We start from the raw sequence: 23889 nt of genomic DNA, 5'->3' as shown, positions 1-23889 counted from the left end.
CACCATCAAAACAGCGACAATCTCCGAAAAGTGAACCGGATGCAACACAGAATTGATAATATTGTGCTTATTAAACAGATTAAAAGACAAATAACAGATTAATGGACGCTTCTTTGATTTTGAGGTTGCATGCAAAATCCATTTGGCTCAACAACAACAAAAAAAGTTTGAATGGGCATGACGCCTCTGCGCCCCACACAAATGCAACCCAGGCAACAATGTCGATCAGTAGACACGCCCCTTACTGCTGATTGGCTACAAGTGTGTTTTGGTTGTAGGCCCGTCTCTCTTTTCTAAAATGTTTTTCAGAAATCGTGCACTCCGCCTTTAAAATTCACTACTTTCATCCCATTCTTGTGTGCAAGTCTCCATATTACAGTACATACTGACTGCTACTTTGATTCCCAAAGTGACTTTTGACTTTGTCTGGTCAAACAGCATGTTTAATATACATTACTTTAAGTCTAAAGAGCCCCTATTACATAGCTAAAACAACGTTATTTTGTGTATTTGATGTAGTACAATGTGTCCGCGTGGTTTAAAAACTCATTATTTTTACATACTGTACATTATTGTTGCCCCGGCCTCCCTGAAATGCGTTGATTTTGTACAAAGCTCATCATTTTGAAAAGCGCAGTGTGACGCTCCTCACCTTTCCTTTGAAGATTAGCTCACAATGCAAAACTGACAGAAGTTAATATCATCTTTACTATCAATTTAAGCCAAATGTGATCTAGAAAATGCAGATGATCAAGCTGATCGATCAACTTTACTGCAGCTTGACCAGATTGATAAAGTAAAGATACTAAAACATTAAAACCATGTCTGCATTTGTGATTGTAGAAACCATAAACAACAAGTGCTCCTCTGCACTGCACAAAGCTTGTGTTTAAATCATGGTTTAGTCAGTAGTAAAGTCTTTCAATATAAAAACAGACTACATGGAAATTGGTTGCCATCCGTGTGTTTGTTGTAGACGATAACTCGCATCATAGTTTAATTTGGGATTTGAACCTTTGCATATCATTAAAATGAACTAATACACACTTACACACCAAATAAAATGTAAAACCATGAATCAGAAAAAGAATGCGCTCTTTAATGACAAATTAAATGAATCTCTAATGAAATGATTTATGGAATTTACATCAGACTAATTTACAGAAAGTGAACAGCTATGTCATGTCATCTATAAATGTCTTTTTTTAAACGTATCTGACTTCAGGAGATTGTTAATGTGACATCCTTCTCAAGTAAAAGATTAAGAAAAATGACTGACATTAAATTCATCTCATGTATCTTTCATCTTTCACAGAAGCCTTTGATCATTGTTGAAACACTGAAATAAAAACTGAACGTTAAAGTTCAGAGAAAACTTTATGAAATGAAGCGATGGCAGGGATTATAAGCTCATCCTCTTTCAGTAGCACATTCATTTGTTCAGACACTTATAGAAAGATAAAAGCTGAAGGGTCTTCATAAAACTACACAGCATTAAAAATCTCTTACTGTCATACGTTGAAGTGTACAAGCAAATCTCTTCAGAGGTGAAACGATGAGTTCAGTTTCCGATAATTATGAGAAGATTTGCAGTTTCTCAAGCAATATTTTTTTTTGAATTGTTTGGTTCCCATCGTGCAGAAGAGTTGTGTTTGTGTTTAAGTTGTGGATGTGAGGGACTTCACTAACTGTGTTAATGTCTGACTCGAGGACAATCTCTTCTCACATGCTCATGTATCATATCTTATTATTTTTTATTATAACATGTGCTTATTGGTATGATTGTTTATTTGGTTCCCCATTAGCTTCCACAAAGTGGTTGCTAATCTTCCTGGGGTCCACAAATTTGTGCAATACAGAAAAATCATTATACAAATAAAATAAAAACAAAAATACAATTATTACTCCAGTCACATCACAAAACTATAACCATACATATTAGTAGCAGCGGCACAAGCAAAAGTACATCTATACCTTTAAAAGCATATTTTCACATTTTCTTTTAAACATAATTACTTTTACGTATATTTGTAGACAACATTCCAAGCAGCAGAGCCACGATAAAAAGACAACTTGTTTTGTCCTTATTGAACAGATCAGAACTAATTGTTAAAAAGTTGGTGCAACAAAAGATGATTTGTTTAAATGAACTTATTATATTTTTGTTGTACAAGCCTAAGTAATTTTATGGAAAGGTTTCCCTTAATTAAGTTGAATTAACATTTTTTTTTAATGTTGACTTAATGCATTAAGTAAAGAGATTTTATTTGAAAAATCTGACATTTAAACCATTTCAAAAAATGTAAGCGCAAGAAGATGTTAAAGTTTTCTGTGTGCACACAAATACTCAAATGGACACACACGCATACATTAAGCGTGCACATGGAGGCATGCGTTTCAAAAAGCATGCAAACATAGAATCTTTATGCGCTTGACAGGACACATGCACGCAAAATTATCTCAAAATATCACAACGTTGGCAAGTATTCTCATAAAAACAATCAGTTACACTGTAAAAAAAATGCAGCATGAAGTTAAAACTACTTGGTTTTGCAACTCAAGTCAACCTACTTTGAGTTTTGGCTTAAAAAAGTTGACATAACTTATAAATTCAAGTTGAGATTGTTTTAAAAAAGTTTTTTAAGTTGAAGTTACATAAAAAAGATATGTAGATTTGACAAAAATGCTGCATATTTTTTTTACAGTGTATGTCTTAAAACAGTTCATAAAAAATCAGATGCTTGTCATTGTGCTTACACGGCATTAACTTTAAAAATCTGCTTATGTTTGCTTCATTATGTTAATCAGACTACAGAAGACAAAAGGACACTTCTGTAAAAAGATTCATTATATTTAATTTATAGCATGAAGAAGACGGTGTTATTATACATTTGATTCTATTTCTGTTCCGAAATACTACTGTTAGACTTTATTTATCACCTTGTTCTTTTATTTTCCTTTTTTGCTGATCCGAAAATTATTCAATCCATGACTTAAAAAACATTTAACCACTATACTATATTGTAAAATGATGTACTTTGAGAGTAGGCATTGAGGTCAACTCAGTTGAAAATGTCTGCCTTCGTGAATGGTTGACAGTGTTATATACTCACAGAAAGCACAACAGAGTTATAGAAGAACATTTCTTTGAGTTTGTAAAGTGTGAATCTCAAATCCCAGATGGACTTGATAACAGAGGCAGCGTGTATTAAGATAAAGTGCGTCCATCTGTTCATCCAACAAACAAAACTGTTGCTCTCAAAGTTATACAAGTGCATGAAGCTCAATAGAAGCAAAAATCCCCTCATGTTTAATAAATACTTTATTGAAAACTTCTGAGGCCCAGCATGCAGTTCAGTGTATGAACATAAAACATCAGCATCAGAGAGAGATCAAGTCCTGATATATCTGTTCTCAGGTCAGGAGTGTAAACTGATGTGATGAAGACTCAGTGTCTGTTGTCAATGGATTACACCTCACATCCAGACTCTTCAGGGATGACATGACTGCGAGTTTCTCCATGGGCAGTTCTGATGAGTGAGAAATAAATCATTTATCATGAATAAATAACACAAGACGATTAGATAACAACAACATTGTAACGACACATCTGAAAACAAACTCTTTCATCTCAGAGACCTCAATACACTTGCACTGAATTAAAATAACAAGCATACACATCTGAACACAATCATTGCTTATAAAGTCATGAGTGACTGTTTGCCATCTGTTTAATGACCAATAAAATGTCAAAACATAACAACATATGCAATATTTCATCATTTGGTCATTGTTAATGAAGTATTCTGACAGTAATGAGAAGCTAGACATGGATGTACAATGTATACTCGGGGTCACTAAAGAACCAAATATTTACTAATACTTGGTGCAACATTCATACATTTAAGGGTTCAGATTTAGGAGGATTTAAATTTGCTGTATTGTGACATTTGGACAGTTAAGATCAATTGAAATGGCAAATTTGTAGTTTATGAATGAATTGAAATAATATTTTTTGATCGTGGATTTTGTTTGTGCATGGTTGTATGGAGCGTCCTGCTGTTGTTGATGCATTAATATCTCAGATCAGACTCTATGATTAATGTGTTTATAATCAGGATCCTCTGATGTCTTGCCCATGCAGATGCTTTTCTCTCTCTGTGTGATGGTGTTATTATGTTTTATGGCTGTTTTGTGAGGTTCGTTGCATTACATGAGAAGCTTTCATCTTCTGTAGCAGTCAGATAATCACAAGAGCAAAAACATCATCATGAAAACTAAGATTCTGAATTCAACTTGGATTTATTTAGCATCATTTGTGCGCTGAACCCTGCAGGAGTGTTTGTGAGAATTGTGCAGATATGGAAACAGAAATCTGATTAAAAATGACTAAATGCTCACTAAACAAATCACAGATGATTTGTACCTTTACTTCATTTATCTTAAGATGGATTGCAGTTTCTGTTCAGTTCATAGGCTGTGAACATTCAGACCTTTTAGGTAAATATGTCCCACAAACGTATAACAGCATTCAGTATTACTGACAATAATCAAATCTTAACCAAGCGTTCGTCACAGCCAGACACATTTTAATACGTCATGATTTCTTTGACACTGGCAGACAAATCTTCTCTCAGTCGATGTATTTAAAGTTTCTATTACCTTGACAATCATCTTCTCCACATCTCATTTCTTCTGTCTGTGTCTGAAACTTTTTATATACCAACCATCTGACTGAATGTCCAGACCTTTACTGAACCTTAGACTTATTAATAGAAATGAATCTTTTCTTCGCAGAAACCTCAATCAATGACTGTACAATATATATATATATATATATGTCCATATATGTTTACTCCAGTCATAGTTTACATTCATAGTAACTTTTATGAGAGTTTGAGTAAAGTTCATGTAGTACTTTAACTCTGTGATGCAGTCGTGATGAATGTTGTGTGTCAGACGTCTGGATCTGTTCATTTGTCTCTCTCTGTATCACTGACTCCAAGCTTTATTGAGTTTATTAACCTGCTGTTGTGGGATGTTTATTAATCATCTCTCACTCCACAGGTTTATACGCAGGATCTCTATTGTTTTAACTCTTGTGCATTGTTTAAATTCACTACCCTTTCGTATTGTTCGGGATGAAAACATATCCTAAATTAAACGGCTGTAAAAATGTATCAGATGAATAAATCTGTTAATCAACCTCAGTCCTGATCAAAACTAATAAACGTTTACAAGAATGACATGATTTTAAATCTAAAGTTGATAATGATGTCACTGATTTGGGGAAAACACACACAAAATGACTAAATTTCTATATAAACAGTCATTGTTGACTGGATTTTTTTAACCTTTTATCACAGTCTTGGGCTTGTCAAAGATTAGTAACAACATTGGCTTTGATGCATTGTTAGTTTTTGTTCAGCATCAGATTTCACTTTTTTCTCCCTTATTTACTGTTTTTGCCCCATTGACTTCCAGTATAAACACATTTTTTGATTGCAAAGCCATGACACCATATAATCATGCATTCTTGATTGTTGGTGGTTTTTCCGTTTGCTAAGAGGTAAAATTTGTCATTTTTACTGTTGATCACCATGTGGCACCATTAACCCTTTAGTAGACATGTGCAAAAACAAATAGTCTCTGGCTTGTACATGGATTTATACGTAGTACTACTATAGAGACACATAATGAGTTTGTGATGAGCAGGTGGATTTGTATGACACATGTTGAGATTATAGCTAATATCTCCCAAACATAAAGTCATACGGGTTTGAAGTGTGACAATTATTCATGAGAATTAGAGATAAATTGATATATTGCAGTGCCCGATATTCCTTTTTTTTGTTATCTGCATTGGCTGATCAATCTTTCTGTAAACAGATCACAAATGTAAACCAGATATGTGACAGACAGTCACTTTTTCATGTCATGATGGGTTGTGTGTTGTTTTTAGCCTTGTGATGTGTCAGATCTGCAGTACATACAGTTAATGTTAATACTTTACCAGTACTATATGGATATATTGGCAGCATGAAGTTAACACAACTAGTTTTGCAAGTCAATTCAATATTTTAAAGCAACACTAAAGAGTTTTTGCTCTTTGCTCCCCCTACAGGTTGGAAGCGGAATTGTCCATTACCACTGTCATAAATAATTTAGCCTACTGCAGCAAAGCTGGCTCTGATTGGATTGTAGGTCTGCCGTAAAACAAGTCGGACTACAGGACCACGACCCGACGATTGGAAACTTCTTTAGTGTGGTTTTGGCCGATAGAAAGCTGCAAAGTGAATGTGAAAGTTCCGTTTTTGGATGAACGACTGAAACTTTTTTGGAAACATCATTTGAAGGTAAAACAAACTCTTTAGTGTTGCTTTAAGTTTTTACCTGCGATAAGTTGAAATTGTTTAACATAATATTTAAGTTAAAGTAGCATAAAAATATATGTTGATTTGACAAAATGCTGCATTTTTTACAGTGATGCACAATAAATGTTTTTTGTTTGTTTTACAAATTTCCTGTCACTCAATTACTGCCATTTCATTTGTGTTAAATAGGCTTTATGCCCAGCTGCACTGCTTCCTGAACTTCAGCCAGCTCCTTGTTTCCTGTCTGCCATTGTTGGACAGGCTGATTGATCCAGGTGTGTCTGATTATTGTTGTTGTGACTACTGAGGTCGGGCACACCTGGACTGGTCAGTTTTTCCAATGGTGGCGGACAGGAGGCGGGGAGCTGGCTGAAGTTCAGGAAGTGGTGCAGCTGGGCATAAAGCCTATTGGCCTCATATCAGTCACTTTGCTCTCTTAAAGCCACAATATGAACGATTTTTGTAATAAATATCCAAAAAACACCAGCACAGTGTGATATTTCATTCCGTTTTATACCAAAATATCCCAAGAAGTTGTAAATCCAGAGAAATTCCTATTTTAAATAACGTCTCGTCCCTTGTCATTGTTGCCTATCAATAATATCTGCAGTTTCTAGAAACCATGGCAACACGAGTGGACAGATGTGGATGTGGCGGTTATACAGCATCTAACACGCAGCTGTTGTGCCTTATAGCTAATTCATTACCACAGCATAAAATAATCGGATCAAACGTAGGTAATAAAACATTCATTCATTACCTTATCCGTAAACATGATTAGTGAATTCAACAAGTCTCTGGATGTGAAAACAACATCTTGCATCATTCCCCTCTCATTCATAAAATCATTACGCTTCGCCTTTGTTATTGTAAAATGGGAATCTCTAGTGCCGGAAATCCTACATATTGTGCCTATAATATCAATATCATTCATATCTGTGGACCATTATTTATAATAAAGTGATTGAATATTCTGTTTGCAGGTCCTTTCACCTGTGATCTGGTTTCCCTCCACGCTGATGTACTGAAGACTCTTGACATCGGTGAGGTGCTCGGGGAAAACCGTCAGTTGGTTATTGGAAAGGTTGATGCTGATCAAATGCTCCATACCGCTGACCGCCTGTGGCAGTGTAGTGAGGACGTTACCCTGCAGGTCCAAATCTATAGGAGAACAAACAGCCTGCTTCAATCTTCATCTATCCTTACTGACAGATGTGTGACCACACAGTAAAGCTGAGCTTCCAGGATTATACACTGCAGTATGTAAGTCGGCATCATTTCACCAAAATATCATAACATCAAAGAAGTGCACAGCTCTTTGAAGCCAAGCTAATCTAATCAAAATTCTGTGTATATGAATGTGATTATGTGTGTGTCTGGGAATGAATGAAGTCAACCACTTTGCTGGCAAACACAAGTTGCTACTCCAAATTTAAATTCAAAGTTTAAAAGTGAGGAGTGTTGTGAATTAATGCTGAACTTCAGATGTTTCAAAGAAGTATATGTCCAAGAAAACTATTTTCTCGAGATAAACATTTATGTTAGTTTTATGTTTATGCATTTGGCAGATGGTTTTATCCAAAGAAACTTACAGTGCATTAAGGTTATATGTCCATTTCCTAAAAAATAAAAACCCATGACCTTTGCACTACTAACACAATGCTCTACTGGTACGAGTGGATTCACTCCAGTCTGATAGTTTCTTAAAAATAAATGCACTGGTGTTTTATGAATATTGCATTATCATCACTGTGCTAAAGGCAATGATTCATGACCTCTTGGCTGGATGAGGGTGTATATTGAGAGAATCAGTCGAGATTTCACTACAGGCAACAGAAAGACTTTAAAAGTTTTTACAAATTATTTTAGTTTGAGAACATACAGGCTACGTCTGAAATCTCTAAAATGTTGCCTTTGGTGGCACTATTCCAAGGAACGTCCAAATACAATGTTTGGTTTACTTTCTATCTCCTGATATACCTTCATCGTCTTGTCCCACAACTATATACGTGTGTGTGTGTGGGGTGGGGGGGGGCAGGGGTGATTGGTCGAGCCTGGTCGAGTTTGGAAAAATAAATGATGGCCAAGAAAGTGTCTGGATCACAAATTTAGTGTAAATCAAGTTATATTTTTACTTTTTACACCTTTTGATTGCATTTCTAGTGAGAAATTAGTATTGCAGTCAGTGTTGGGTGTAACTAGTTACTACTGTATTTTTCAATCTATAAGGCGTGTTTTTTTCATAACTTGGCTGGTACTGCGTCTTATAGTCTTATAGGTGCGCCTGTAAGTCAGTATGAATTGATTTTGACATTTATGAGGCAAGAGACAACATTACAGTCTACAGCCGCGAGAGTCCGCTATATGCTGCTTCTGTATTTATGTAATTCAATGATTCAGTGATGTGGAATGACGAGTCTCCGAACTTCACGCTAGTTTGCTTGTTGGGTTAATTTAGACTATTCAACCTTCCAGGTAAGTTCTGTATGCTATGGTTTATCGTTTAAATAACTGATAATATTACTTTAACGTACAGACATCTATTCAACCTGCTGTTCTGTCTTCTATTGTTTAGTTGAATAACTCGCCTTTCCAGATTAAATGTCTGTTCTTCGGCTTGGATTTTGTGAAATAATTTTCTAAATAAACACGACGTATAGATTTTACTGTGACTTATATAAGTTATTTCATCTTAAAGACGCATTTTTGAATGATGTGGTTTATACTCCGGTGCGGTTTTTAGTCCAGAAAGTATGGTAAGTAGTTGAAAAGTAAAGTAAGGGATTACTCTTATCTTTCCAGTAATTTAATTACAGTAAAGGGCTCGTTATAGTCGTGCGTAGGTCCTATGGCGTAGCTGCGACGGCGTAGGTTCCGCGTCGTTTTTTTAATTTATACTTTTGCGTCGTCCTCCGCGTCGACGTGCAAACACACACGGAAACCACTGGTAGGCAGTATCCACGCGTGTAACCACATAGCTACGGCGTAGAACCTATGCACGACTATAAATCGGGCTTAACTTCTGATGTAATTGAACACCCTACTGGGTAGTAGGGCTGGGACGATTAATCGTGCAAATGCGCGTTTTCTCAATGAATGAATTTGAATGAATTACGGTGAAATGATGCCACATCCAAAAGCCAGAGGGCGCTCTTGTGCAGAAACTCCAATTGTGCCACAGAAGTATAAACGTTATTCCAGGAAATGTCTATGGTATATTTATATCGCTGTTCTTCAGATTGTTTCAGGTATTTTCTTGATAATAAAGAATATTTGAATGATTTTGTTTAATGAGTGTTGCTTTTTAAATGCACTTTATACACGACTCGTAATGATTTTAGATTAATAAGGACTTCCTACTGACCAAACACCGTAGTACACGCATGAACTGTGCATGAAACACAGAATCGGAGCCTTGCGATTCAGAATCGATTTTAGACAGGTCTTTTTAATGGGACACGCGATTAATCGTCACAGCCCTACTGGGTAGCACTTTATTTTACAGTTTGTGTACTTACCTTGTACATCTATGGTATATATGCTGTACCTACAAACAGATGTGTGGTACTTACTTTTGAGTATCTACATGGTAATTAAATGGAATCATTACTGCACTTAACCAGTGGTAAATAGTTATTATGTAACTCTAGATAAGTACTGGGTAATAATAGATACATACTTATAGTGTAGATATACTGTAACTAACAAAGAAACACTACTTCTTAATAAGTGTGTAGTATACAATTCTACTTTTAACTAGTTGGTTATTAATAAGCATTAATATTACTGAGATTTTGGCTGTTTACTTGTACTTAAAAATCACACATTAATGCCTGATTCTGCAAAACCTTATTCTACATCCTACCAATACTCAAACTTAACAACTACTAACTAATTTACTAAGTTTTAATAAGCAGTAATTAGGAGTATATTAAGGAAATAGTAGTTAATAGGAAGAATTGGACCTTAAAACGTGTAGGCAGAGTGAAGATGCATTTAGTAACTAATAATTAATACTGTTTTTGAGTAATTTACCCAACACTGATTGTAGTTTTCAAACACGAGATTAGTTATCATAAAAGGTGCTCTCTGTTTATAATTCAAATTACGCTGCCTATGAAGGCTGTCTGAATGCTTTTCCCGGAGCTGCCTTCATGCCGCCGAAGTCATTGCCTCATGAGATAAGCTGTCTTAGGTTTAGGTCATCTACACAACAAGCTGGAGTTCAATCTTACCTCGTAACTGTGAGAAGGTGAGGAAAAACTTGCTGCCTAAAGCTTTGAGCTGGTTGTTGGCCAGAGTGATTTTGTGAATGTTATCTGTGCAACTGCGTAGCATTTTGAAGACGCCATCAGGAAAACTGATCAAGCCGCAGTCCGACAGATCTGACGCAAAAGAAAAGAAATGATGCAGATTGATTCAGAAATTAGAAATCAGTCTGTTAATAAGAGAAATCTAATGAAGAGATTGCGTGGACTCAAGGACTCTCGGTCTCTGCATATTAACCAGCTCCTGTTGCGCAATCACTCAGAAAATCAGTAAATACTATCAGGTCGCTGGGCGGAAATCTCAAAGCACTTTACGTGCACGCATGTTTGGCCTCACAATAACACTGATTGCAATGAGAGTTTACTTTTCTGTTTGCCCTTAAATGATTTAAAGCAAAGGACACTTGACAATTTGGTTAATGGTCAAAATCAAGTGTTTGTTATTGATAGGAGCTCATTAGAACAAAGGCGCCATCTACTGGGTAAATGTTGACCTTTACAGTCAAAACCACTACAATCACTGAACACAATTTTTGGCTTAGCCTCAATTTCTCTTAAATATTTCCAGGTTTTTCATTACTGTTATCAGCAATCAGATTTCTATTATCTCTAGAAATACAAATGTTATTGATATTTTGGATGAAACATTTTTGTTGGACGAAATGCACAGAGAAAACCTAATTTTCTGTGTTCTCATAGCCGTGCTGCCCTAATAGGCTTCATTTTCTTTACATCTATAAGTTTACATTCTTTTGATTTTAAGGCATGAGGTATGACAAAGTTATTTCTGGATAGTTTTAGTAAACCGCTCCTCACACCCACCTAAAAAGTCTCTGTCTTCCTCAATGGTCTCATTTATCCTCCTGGCGACGTTGGCGACGGCCTGTGCCATCTTGTGATGTTCAGCTCTGATCTGAGGAGTGATTGGTGCTTTCAGTTGGACTCAATGTGTCATGCACTGTTAAATAACAAACACGCAGCTGTTTTCTGCCAAAGCACACAAACATGCATTGATATCACAAATCCTCCCTACAGTCTATAGAGATACTAATAAAATATAAGTATTAAACTACTAGACAATATTTTTAATTGTCAGTATTAGTGCCCACTTGACTGATTACCAGGTTTTAAATTTAAACATAACAATGTGCAATGTATGTTTTAAAGGTTTTTATGAATTCTATATAAATGAAACATTAAATAAAACACATTTATTAGAAAATAATACTTATTCATTTAAGTTAAGTAATTCATTTATAGCATAATGCATGCCAATGTGGTGTTATTAAAGTTACCCGTTTACCTGAAATGATATTAAAATGTTAATTTGATGAGATCCACTAAAATGTATAATCTTCATTTATTTTAGTTTTGAACTATCTACCCAGGTAATTAGGTTTTGAACACAGCAAACCACTGCTAAAGAAACCAAACATTACTAAACATTTCATTTAAATGTTTTAAACTTTACACTGTATAGTTACTGAGATGTATCGCTTGTGACAACTTGACCCGGTCACTTCAACCTATAAAGCCAGTATTCTTCCATAAGTTTGGTTTCTGTAACTAACAATAAAGTATAACATATCTTTACAAACTGTTTGAATAATTGTGCTCATGACAGGATTTATTTTTCTGTGCTGTCATCAGTATTCTCAATACACCTGTCTGACAGATACGTCTACAGACAGCTGAGCAGACAGATTTAGAAAGCCAAAAAGTTATTTATAGCACGAGTATTACCTGAACGTCTCTCTATGAAACTATATCATGCACGACCAGAAATATTACATTGTTACAGATTATGAATCATTACTTTGAGGCGTGTTAACTCGTGAATGACGTCACCCCATTCATTTGATGCTAAAGTAGTAAAAGCATTAAAGCGCTCTAGAAGCGTTGAAGTAAAGCAAACCTCTAATTCAGCGCTGTAAATCCTCTCATTTACACATGCGATGTTTTCTCACCCTCTCCATTTACCCGACAGATGTGTTAGATAAGTTTAATCACACAGTGTTTGTATGTTTCGGGTGTATCGTGTGTGAGACCAGCCACACGCAAACCCGGCTGCCGGATTCCACTCACGAGTGTCGCAAAACACACGGCGGCTTTACGACGGCAGCTGCGCAAAGACATCAGCGGTATCAAACTATTTTTTATGTTTTTTATACTTTTCTTTTTTGTTAATCTCCCTACATGGTGCATTTTCTTAATTTTACATAAATTATTTTATCTATAAAAATTTTTACAAATAAAAATGTATAGACTTTTGTTTCTATTTTCTTTAAAAGCTGGCATTTTTAAAACGTTTATTTAACATTTAGTGAACATTATACAAAGAAAACATTTATCATAACATAATATAACAGAGGGAATACAGACAGAAAACAGATCTTACTAATTCAATATACATGCATAATTCATAAAAAGAAAAGTGAATAAAATACTTAAATATTTGTATATCCAAAATACAAATAGACATTTTTTGCATTTGTTTTAAGAAACTCATAAAATATTTTTAGATCTACACAGAAAAAAATAAAAGAGTGTTTTATCAAGATGAAACAGTATCATTCATTTTAATGCATTATCCACTGTAAAAAAATGCAACTCAACATATATTTTTACTTAACTTATATATCTTTAACTTAGATTATGTCAACTTTTAACAAGCCAAAGCTTAAAATAATAGGTTGAAATTGCTTACAAACCAAGTTGTTTTAATTTCATGCTGCATTTTTTACAGTGAAGAACCGGTGTTACAGTCCAGAAAAAGAATCATGGAGTCATCTATTACAACTCATTAGTAAAATGCATCAAAATTCATCACTTCCAAAAGTCTACAGGGAAGTTACAAATGCAAAATAAATGTTCAGGTTCAAGATTACAGAAAGAAGATAATGGATAGATCTCCTAGTGAAACTTATTAATAAAAGCATTACATGAATAATATTGATGCAATATCTTAAAATGAATTTCCTTACCTTATTGGGTAGTAAAAATCTATTACACTGACCATATTTTGTCAATAAAGAAGGTATGTTTAAAAAAAATTGTATAGCAACTAAGATTTCAAAGTAATTTTCTGATATGGAAATTATTACATTTCTTATCCATAATATTAATACCTCCAATGACAACATGGAATCTGTCTTGCAACGGAATTGTAACTAAGATGTGTTTTTACAACTGGCAAATTTTTAGAGCATAGAAGTCAGATTCTAAATCAGCTCTACTAAAACATTTACTGCTGTGTAAATGAAACATGAATCAAATTTTAAAGTCAAAGTACATACCTCACTGTACATACCTCACTGTACATACCTCACTGTCCTGTGTTTGCAAAGTGGTTCGCTCTGCTCATGTAAACCTCATTCTATGAGAAGTGATTCTAGAATGTCCATGGCAGGTCAGGACTGGATTGGACTTTTACTGTGGGACAATAGAAGGTGATTGTGTTTGACCCATGACCCCTTGTGACCCCACAGAGGGCACAGACAGAGTCTGTGGGCTTCAACTGAGTGTGCATATCCATTGTCAGATTTTCGAGAAAAGTGTGTATGTCACTTTAAATATTTAACTCATTTACAGTGTTTTATTCTAATGAATAGAATAGTGCACAATAAGACCAATAAATGTATGTTTCTAAAGTAAAGAGATTCGATTGTCAATCACAAGTGGATAATGAAAGAAAATATAAAAACATTTGAAGATTTCAGAAAGAATAATGGAATCCACAAATCATGCTATTACAAATCAATCACAACATCATTCAAATTCTATTACGTAAACATGTTTTATTTCTTTTAGCAAAAATAACATTTTTTGGCTGGTATAAAGGAATCCATATATTATATTTACATAAATATCAATGTTTTATTTACGTATTATATACAATAAATATTTACATACAGTCTTCACCACACGGTGTAATTGTAAATACATAGACAGTGCTTGAAATCCATTTAAACTAAGATATTATTATTTTTTATTCACTCTTAACCGCTTCTTTTCAAGGTCCATAAATGTTTGGAACTGTTGTCTGGATAATGATTATCCTCTGCTCATGCAGGCTGTGCTTCCTGTTGCCCGTGGGCTTTCAGGATGTTCTCAGGACAGGCAATTTGGCAATTACATGGAGAAAACCACCTGACCAACAAAACAGCCCTCGCTCGATGCCGACCGAGTCTCGTACAGTACTGTTCTTGCTAAGACGGGGGCTTTCAAAAGTACACTTCAACCTCCTTCAGAGGTGTTGATGAAACCCACGAGTGCATCAGATGCAGCCACACTCTTCCACGACCATGTCTTCGTGGTGTCGCAGGATCAGTTCTCCATTTTCATAATATAACATGCTGAGGGGGCTCATCTTTGTTGGTGCGCAGCAGGCCGATGGAACTCTGTTAGGATGATAATACTTTAACAAACTCTGAGGGAAAAGAAGAAATAAAGACAAAATAAGGAATCAGTATGGCACAATATCGTTTAATATTAAAGCTAGTACTGAGAGTGATTTTATTGGAAACATAAAGAGACACTAACCTGCATGTAAGCATGATTGGTGGGATGAAGCTCCTCTCCAAGAGGGTTCGGACAGCTGCCTTCACAGCGGTAAGCGTTGTACTTCTTGGGGAAAACGATCCAGGAACCCCATCCAATCTGATTAAAATCCACGTGCATGTCGACTTTTTTACACTGCAAGCTTTTATCTTCCTGACTTTTGACCAGCTCTGGGTTCCTCATGGGCTGACCTCTCCTGCCCCTCTTGCTTTTGTGCGGTCTTTCTCTACGCACCTCTTTTCCTTCGGTGTTGAATAAAAACTTGGACTTCTCAGCCGTGTGAAGTAGACTCGCCTTGTCCTGCGTTCCTTGATCTGAAGCGGTGTGGGAGAATATAAGCAGCATGGCTCTGTGGTGGACACCGTCCGTGTGTTTCGGCCCATTCTGAAGAGTGTATCTGCTGGATCGTACGGCTCTTTTAATCTTCAGGGGCTTGGTCTCAGAAAGTTTTGGGCTAATCCAATCCAGAAGCAGGTCTGTGACGTTGTAGACACTCCAGTGATGAGATGAGCCCATGAGAGATGTCTCTGTGAGCACGCCCAACGATTGGTTCTGGAGGCAAACATGCTGGTGGCACGGGACGTTCTGCTGGTGTCTGATTTCCACCGTGATGTTCGTTTGGTTTGTATCTCTGGGAATACGAATCCTCAGCTCGGCACCTTGTATCTGACGTTCAGATAGGACAGACGAAAGGTCAAAGTATGTGACGTAGTGTCTGCCTTCACTGGACAAACCTAATAAACAAAAATGAAAAACAAAAGTTATTCTGGGAACATCTTTGTTATATTTGATTAGATTTTGATGGAGTCAAACAACCTTAAAAGTGAAACTGAAGGCAATTAAAAACAATCACTCAGTAACGTAATAATATTTAAATCCTAATGAAAATCAAACATGTTTATGTCCTGGAAAGGTTTTGCGAGGTTCGCCCAATTAAATATGTACCCACCACAGTGGCTTGTGGCTCTTTTGATATTTATTTTTCACCAAGCAGGGATGAATGACTCGCTGTAGTGTACACAAACTTAAAAGTAATGAGGTGATTTGTGACAGCTGAACACACACACTTTGATCCTCATGTATGGCTCTTGTCCAGTGAAGTGTATTGGAGCTGTACATTTACATAAAAACAGCTAATTGCTCTGGTTTATCTAACAAGTGGCCCTATAGTTGTGTTTAACAACTCTTCCATGTAACATAGCCTGCAATGAAGTTAAGAGCTAGAATCTTTCAACTAACCGCTTTGATAACCAACTAAATGGCACAATTTGCACTGTAAAAAATTCTGTAGAAATTACAGTATTACAGTAATTACAGTATTACTGGGTACTAGCTGCCAGTAACTTACTGTAGATTTTACATTGATGTTATTTACTGGCAAGAGTTTGTTCAAAGTTAAATAAACAAAAAACATTTTCAGTTTTTATCTTCTACAGTAAGTTACTGGCAACCAGCTGCATAATTACAGCAATTTTTTTACAGATGGTTTGACTGAACCCCATCAGTTAGTTTCATGTCCTTTATATGCCTAAATCTGATACCATATTGTAATTGATTAAAGTCGTGTAGTATCGATTTGATATATTAAAGTAATCTTAACGGAGGGGCAAGGCACTGCCTTGTTAATCCGTTCAAAACAAACATCGGATCGAAACCCATCGTTTAACACATCTGCAGCAGATCCCAATTCAAAGGAGCATGCCTGTGGCGTGCTGGTAAACGACTGCGCCCGTGCTCGGAACCAAGAGCACCTAATCTAATCAGCGACGTGTGAAAAAGACCTGAGGGCTGATGTTGATTTGGGTTTAACAACTGATTTGTATAAGGATGTCTGGCGAGGGTCTAATCCACATCGGCAGAGAGGGGTTTGCGCAGGGCATTAGTCTTCAAGCTGATCCTGGACTTAGTCAGCCACGAGTGAGATGTGGATTCAAGGTGTCTGGCGCTGAGATTTGACAGCCAGGAGCCACCGGGACCCTCAACAAAAGAGCCGCAGCACTTTTCACCTCAGTGCGCAACTCTGATATCCAGACTCAGGCGCGCATCAAACCCCCAAAGCTCCCAAGTCCATTAAACCTCAACTCTTTCATATGAAAAAAAAAAACCATGAGAAATAAATGAAATAAAATATGGCTTACTCTTTGAAAGGATGCTCCGGATTGTGTCCGCCTGCTCGTGGTCCATATAATCCACAGGGCGCGTCTGGTTCATCTTGAAATTCCGATAGAGCTGCATCATGTAGGTGGGCAAACGATGGTTCGATCGGTGGGTTCGGTCCGGTCTGGATAAATGCGCTGATATAGTCCTTGTGCCATGGAGATGGCTGTTACTGTTGTACTTTCCAAATACACCAAGAAGCAAAAGTTGGTAGCAGGCCAGGCGCAAAGCTCCGAGCGCATGCATGATGGACTGAACTCTGAATGACAGGTTGAGGGGTCCAAGAGGGCTTATATACCCCCACCCTCTGCCCCTGCTGCATATTTAACAAGTAGCAGAGGACATTAAAGGAAATTGACATGCCATGACAGCTCATCATCTATTCATGTGGTAATGAGACGCATTTTTTACAATGAACAATTAAAACACCTTGCGCACCGTGACATCACCAAAGTTACTTTTGCTCTTTGAAGACTAAACTGGGTCAAGGACACTTTACGTGTAGGACACACTGCACAAATGACTTTCTTACTGAGTATTTTTGGCATTTTTTTTGTACAAATAATACAAATTCTTAAATCAAGATGGATTTTTATGATGAGCAAAACAACCTGCCAATGGGGTAAGAATGCTTGTTTTAAACACAAATTAGCTTAAATTTTATTTATTTTTTTGTCTAAAAACTAGACTTATTTTCTTATAGGTAACCTTGCTCATCAAGAGAATGCATCTTGATTTAAGAATCTTTAGATATTTGTAATGCAAACAAGACAAAAATTCTGGGTAAGAAAGTCATTTTTTGCAGTGCATGGGGTATGACCTTGTTTTTTTGTATTATTCTACATCCTGGCTAGATCAATATCATCTAGACCATTTTGAAATTATATCATGAGAACTGCTCACTCTTGCTTCATTGATATAACCAATTCTATGTTTCTAGCACTGTTAAAAAAATCTGTAGAAATCACAGTATTACTGGCAGCTGTTGCCAGTAACTTACTGTAGATATAATGTACACTGTAAAAAATTGCTGTAATTATGCAGCTGGTTGCCAGTAACTTCCTGTAGAAGATAAAAACTGAAAATGTTTTAGGTTTATTTAACTTTGAACAAACTCTTGCAAAAAATTTACAGTAAGTTACTGGCAGCTAGTTGCCAGTAAAATCCAGTAATACTGTAATTTCTACAGAATTTTTTTACAGTGTATGTTATTTGTTCAAAATTAAATGCGCATTAAACATTAACAAGTCTTTACAGAATAAAACTATAAAATAACAGCCTCATGCAAAGCATTCTAGTAACCAAAATCTGAAGGATAAAAACAGAAAAAGGTGGATGAGGATTTCTGGTTTCCAGAATGCTTCGCATGAAGCGGTTACCTTATTTTGTTAAGGTTAAAGACTTGTTAATGTTCATTTAACCTTAAGCAAACTGTTGCCGTTAAATAGCCTAACATATATTTACAGTAAGTTACTGGCAAACAGCTGCATAACTACAGCATTTTTTTTACAGTTTGGTTTTGTCTCACCGTTATCACAAAATATAATCACAATATAGATCGTCCATTCCACAATCTCTCCAGTACAGCACAGATGTTGTTTTTTAGCACTGGGCAGTTTAAACTATTACAATAGGCTATAATTTTATAATAACAAAAATAGGCCTGCCAAATAAATCCAACATATCGAGCCCTGCCCTAACGAAAATTAACCATGTTTTTTTTGTGGTAAAAATGTAGTAACCATGTTTTCTTTCTGGTTTAATGATTACTATTTGCAAAACCATGGTTTTACTACACTGACCATGTTTTGTTTAACTGTAGAAAAAACATGTTTCATTTTTGTAAGTGTGAACTTACCTTAAGGGTGAATCTAACCTTAAGGAGCTTTTAAATGTTTTCTTTCATAATCATATTTTCTGAATGGCTTTAATAAATACATGAGAGTTACACAAACAGTTCACGAGTTGTAGTCTGAACCCCTCAGCGCCAGTCACACACATACACCCCCGAAACACACGCATGCTCAATGAGAGCATCAAACACACGCACCACGAGTGCTGTCCCTCCGAGCGTCTGAATCCAACACACAACAGGGATTTTACACAAGTGTGTGTTTTCTGAGATCAGTCGTTGTGTTTTGATGGCGGAGATTTCACTGCGATGGTGAGTGAAGAACTTTAACTTTCTCTCAGCAACGGTTTGTCTCACACAGATTCATTTCATAAAACTGCATTGCTGTAGATCCGAATCAAAAAGCCAGCGCGTTCAAACAAACCGGAGCTTCTATGCAGCGGAATGTGTTTCTCTTGTCATTTCTCTTGCAGTAAATTGCATGACTATGGTTTGATACCTGTAACGAGTGTGTGATTTGTAACCTAGAGTTTGTAAATGACACATGATCGTTAGCAGATCATAACAGCGTTGAGAACTCCGGTTCATTTTAGTAAGCTTTTTAGTGAATCGATTCAGTAGTTGATTCACAGATTCTTCAACACTTGCCATTTTACGTATTGTTGTTTTTGTGTATCGCATTAGCTATTAAGTGTAAGGTTTCTCTTGAATAATAACTGTACATATTCACATAGATTGTGTCAATAAGTCCAGTCCACACATCGAAGTTGGGCTTGTTCGACTGAATCATACAAACGGACTCGACTCAAAAGAACGATTCTTTTGCGAATTGGACGTCACTCAGTGTGTCGCTTTAGAGTACTACTTTGTTGGAGAGCAGAAAAGAGGGCAACAACGTCATTAAACGAGCGATTAGAGTCACAATTACCACCATCATCTTAATGTTTGAATAATTTGTAAGCTTCATGAGACTTCGTGTGGATTTAGAAATCGTTTGAATGAGAGAGAGGGGAAAAAACAGGTACATTTACACAAACTGACTGAGGCGACACGAAATGTCCGTTTGATTACAAAATGAAACGTCATATTTTACCACAAAGGCAAACATTATTTATTTATATTATTCGATTTTAGATAGATGATTAAAATATATTTGTTTTTACATTTATATGTGCATTGTTCCTAAATGATGACAAAAGTCTTAGACGTCGTGTAATTTTTTTTTATAATTTTTGATGTTTCCTCAGAAAGTCGACATTAAACAAGATATAATCTATTTCTAATAGTTAAAGTTTGACGAAACCTAAATGTTGAATCTTATCAATCCACGTTAAAACCATTTAATATTAATCGTTTCAAATGCTAATGTGTTAATCGAGAGTCAGGTATATGAAGATTAATGGTGATGAAGTTCGTTTCGATGCTGATATCCATTAGAGATCTGTGAATAATCCATCTATGTGAAGATGTCACTGCTAGATTAGAGGAGTTTGCTTTAGGGATTGAGATGAAGTCAAGTGCCCTTGTTAGGGTTTACAGCAGGGAAACAGGTCATTTGTTGAAGACCAAAATGAGACCAATTAAAAGCACTGTCACAGTTTTCTATGCATCTTGTGTTAAATGCCTTGCACGAGCCTTAATTTAAGTGAGATAAACCTTAATGGGAAAGGGAATGTAAGAGATGTTTTTTTCTGGATCTTCTGTGTGCTTACAAAGTTTTGTTAGAAGATGCATTGAATTCATTCATTCTTGTTAAGGATATATTTTCAGAGATATATTTTCACATATACCCTATGAGGGTTTGAAACAAAAGTTCATTTACACCAATGCTTGTTTTCTCTCTTGATATATTTATTTTTATATAGAATTCTACCCAAACTATAAATCTAGTTATCATCAGACAGGAGTCAGCTATCTCATTATTTAATAATTTAGTTGAACTGTCTTCTTAACATTTCTCATAAATGCCTGGTTGGGGTGCGTTTTTTTAAATGAGTAAATATTTACGAAAAGCCTTTAAATATAAAAATGCACATTTGAAGATAAGTGTAGAAGACTTCTTACTTTTAACAGTATTTTTTAGCTTCCTTAAATACAGCTTCCTTAAATAAAAAAATAAATTCCCATAAAATGTTATAATATAGTGTTTAATATATAGCATATCTTTTATAGGATCAGCTAAGTCTGTCTCTCTCTCAAGGGATTTTTCTCCCAAGGGCTTTTTCCCCAAAGGCTTTTTCTCCTAGGAGTTTTTTTAACCTCTAGGGAGTCGACTAACATTGGCTTACCTTAGTTCTTTCTCCTATACTTTACGCTCCACTCACTTTTCCACTTCAGTTTTTTTCTCAGATTTTTCTGTGTTTTCACTTGTTTTTATTAATGTAAAGCTCCTTTGAAACAATTAAACAATTGTGAAATGCGCTATATAAATACAATTAAATTGAATTGAGTTTTTAAATCTGTGTCAATTTAAATGTAGGTTTCTACTATGACAACATACAATCAGGATAGTAGTAAGATGATTTCTGTAGCTTTTGTTTAAAATGAATTAGCTGTTCTTAAATACTTGGTGGATTATTGATGATATAAGGATTATTTCTGAATCTTTTATTAGCTCTTTAGCAACATTTGCCACACCATAAAAAAACTGAAAAAAGCAAATTAATGAAATTAAAAGAGCACATTAATATTTATTATGATGAACGTTGTCTGTGCTAGTACACACTTTGAACTTGATATAAACCAATGTCACATAACAACTAAAAATTGCATTTAAGATGCTCAAAAAAAACTTGCTTTAATGTTTCAGAATCTGATGCAATTTTGCTGTATTTGTGGATTTATTGTTGTTGTACAGTTATGCAAGATTTGTTTGACTGAATCATGATGTGTTGAGTTGATTTTAGCCACTAGATGTCATGTTGTCTATCTGTTGTCTGTATGTAGTCAGTACAGTAATACAAGGGCTGCGTCTGCAATCTGAGCGTGCTTCTTTTGAAAGCTGCACATAGAGACGGAAAGACATTACAGCAGCTTTACGGTCCTGTGCCGCGATTTGGACAGCATAAACATGGTGTCAGATTGAGTAAGTAAATAAAAACTTTAGGGTGTCTTTTTTTATTGTCATGATTTGTTGTATGTTATGATTCAGTTTGTATCATCAAGTCTTAAATATTTTCTTGGTTATTTCTAAAGCTCATATTTGCTTGCGATCATTTAGACATGATGATTTTTTGGGGTGTAGCTATCATAAAGAAATGTTGCCATTGACTGTCTATTTTCGGATCATCTGATTCAGATAGAAGTTTGTTTAGAAAAAGAAAAGTTGCTTACATTTCATTGTTCGTTTGTGATTTCACTCGGATGAAGATATCTTTGGATCAGAATCAGATGCCTCTCACTAAATGCGTGTAACGTAATTGAAGTTATGTTCCTCATTATGAGGGCAATCCGGACAGGAAAATACGCTTCCTAACGGACACAAACACAGGTGTCATTTTTATAGAGCAGAGCGAGTCCAGACGGATGCGGATGTTTAAAACACAATTCATCAGTCGTACAGATAGCAGGAAACAGGCAGGTAACCCGTTTTTAACAGCCTGTGAGGAAGTTTCACAGGAAGCTGAAATTCTGATCACTCCTTTAAAACATCACATCACTTCCTTACACACAGCACACTTCATAAATACAGAAAGCATAAGTGCTGTAAAGAAGAGCTCAGGTAAATATATCAATTATTGACTCATTCTGAATTCTTGGTACTTTATCATCTGTGATTCACGAAAAATCTTTTTGTGAAAAATGTTTACATTTTCCATACACTTAATTTTTATGGAGACCACACCCATAAATCATGTAAGTTCTGCTGTGATTTTCAGATTTGACACCTATACTGTAACTTTAACACTTCTGGTTGACTTGTGGCCAAACATCATTAACATTAATAGTGTCATATGTTATTTAAGAGATATTGTATTGATATATTTGTTTCAGTTAATAACTATCTTTTTACTATGTTAGTTGTATGAATCGGTAGATTTACTGTAGTAAGACTGGCAGATGTTGTCAATATGAGTTACCCTATGGGCTTTGTGAAGAGTCTTTAAATGGGTCATATGACGTGATATTAGCGCTGCATGACATACCGAGAAATTTATCGTTATCACAATACTGGTATACACGATATTTGTATCGCAGAGAGATGTGATAACTTGAATTTATTTTACATGTCTATCATTTGTATGTTGCACGCTTAGATTGTCCAAATAAGACCAATCAGAAGGGGCCTTACTAAATACAAGAAGGTCTTATACTGTTATACTATTGGCTAGACCGCGGGTGCAGAGGTGAACCTACCGGCCCAAAGCAAGGAGCGCAAAATAAATACGGCAGGTGTAGAGACGAGCAAGAAAAACTACAGCAACGAAATTGTACTTAAAAAGAATGGTACGTTTTAGCCTGAATTATATGCATATAGGAGATCCGTAAGGCTGCAAAGATTAAAGTCTTAAACCCAATGAGTTATTCTTTATAAAAGTGAAAGGCTATTTTCTGAAACGCCCAAACTTTCTAAGTCACTGTGTGGGAAGATTTGCATAAAACCACCCACATGTATATGCAAAGTAACTTTTAGGGTTAGGGTTAACTCTAACGTGTTTCAGGAAGGCGGGACATAGAG

At 35.8% G+C, this 23889-nt stretch overlaps 3 protein-coding genes across 14 annotated transcripts in view; 1 reads left to right on the top strand and 2 right to left on the bottom strand.

Annotated features, from left to right (window-relative positions):
• Positions 1 to 3304: 3304 nt before the first annotated feature.
• On the bottom strand, positions 3305 to 12752 carry lrrc20 (leucine rich repeat containing 20). Of its 5 annotated transcripts, none has more exons than XM_055176598.2 (5): positions 12610 to 12752; positions 11465 to 11555; positions 10610 to 10759; positions 7368 to 7535; positions 3305 to 3530 (listed from the first exon to the last, which is right to left on the bottom strand). In XM_055176598.2, the coding sequence occupies exons 1-5, from the start codon at positions 12616 to 12618 to the stop codon at positions 3415 to 3417; spliced, it is 534 nt and encodes a 177-aa protein (XP_055032573.2). In that variant the 5' UTR covers positions 12619 to 12752; the 3' UTR covers positions 3305 to 3414. The 5 variants fall into 5 exon arrangements, with proteins under 5 accessions (XP_055032573.2, XP_055032576.2, XP_055032574.2 ...); XM_055176601.2 differs by having other exon boundaries at positions 12558 to 12732; XM_055176599.2 differs by having other exon boundaries at positions 11465 to 11629; positions 12558 to 12731.
• Positions 12753 to 14423: 1671 nt separating this feature from the next.
• Positions 14424 to 22782, bottom strand: ndr2 (nodal-related 2). Of its 2 annotated transcripts, XM_055176591.2 has the most exons (4): positions 22545 to 22782; positions 17341 to 17675; positions 15185 to 15936; positions 14424 to 15071 (listed from the first exon to the last, which is right to left on the bottom strand). In XM_055176591.2, exons 2-4 carry the CDS (start codon positions 17603 to 17605, stop codon positions 14919 to 14921), a joined length of 1170 nt encoding a protein of 389 aa, XP_055032566.1. In that variant the 5' UTR covers positions 17606 to 17675; positions 22545 to 22782; the 3' UTR covers positions 14424 to 14918. The 2 variants fall into 2 exon arrangements, with proteins under 2 accessions (XP_055032566.1, XP_073723360.1); XM_073867259.1 differs by lacking the exon at positions 22545 to 22782 and having other exon boundaries at positions 17341 to 17979.
• Positions 19363 to 23889, top strand: part of pald1a (phosphatase domain containing paladin 1a) — a 62260-nt gene continuing 57733 nt past the window's right edge. For 3 of the 7 annotated variants that reach the window (XR_012369365.1, XR_012369364.1, XM_073867252.1), the window contains exon 1: positions 19363 to 19523. The gene's annotated coding sequence lies outside the window, so the exon portion shown is untranslated. Of the gene's footprint in view, positions 19524 to 20063; positions 20233 to 22157; positions 22297 to 22796; positions 22933 to 23889 lie in introns of those variants that run through there. The other 4 variants (XM_073867253.1, XM_073867254.1, XM_073867258.1 and 1 more) reach the window with 4 other exon arrangements.

Source organism: Misgurnus anguillicaudatus, chromosome 4 (assembly GCF_027580225.2).
Source record: "Misgurnus anguillicaudatus chromosome 4, ASM2758022v2, whole genome shotgun sequence".
Lineage (NCBI taxonomy): Eukaryota > Metazoa > Chordata > Actinopteri > Cypriniformes > Cobitidae > Misgurnus > Misgurnus anguillicaudatus.
Note: the sequence above shows the minus strand (reverse complement) of the source record. Positions and strands in the feature narration are given on the sequence as shown.

Bases quoted from the DNA above. Each gene is read 5' to 3' on its own strand.
- lrrc20 (XM_055176598.2), bottom strand. The intron at 10,760-11,464 runs GTGGGTGTGAGG...CTTTTGCGTCAG, and splicing joins GGAAGACAGAGACTTTTTAG to ATCTGTCGGACTGCGGCTTG. The intron at 3,531-7,367 runs GTGAAAGGACCT...CTCACTCATCAG, and splicing joins GGAGGGAAACCAGATCACAG to AACTGCCCATGGAGAAACTC.
- ndr2 (XM_055176591.2), bottom strand. From the start codon at position 17,605: ATGCATGCGCTCGGAGCTTTGCGCCTGGCCTGCTACCAACTTTTGCTT. The intron at 15,937-17,340 runs GTAAGCCATATT...TTTGTTTATTAG, and splicing joins CCGGAGCATCCTTTCAAAGA to GTTTGTCCAGTGAAGGCAGA. The intron at 15,072-15,184 runs GTTAGTGTCTCT...CTTTTCCCTCAG, and splicing joins CCAATCATGCTTACATGCAG to AGTTTGTTAAAGTATTATCA.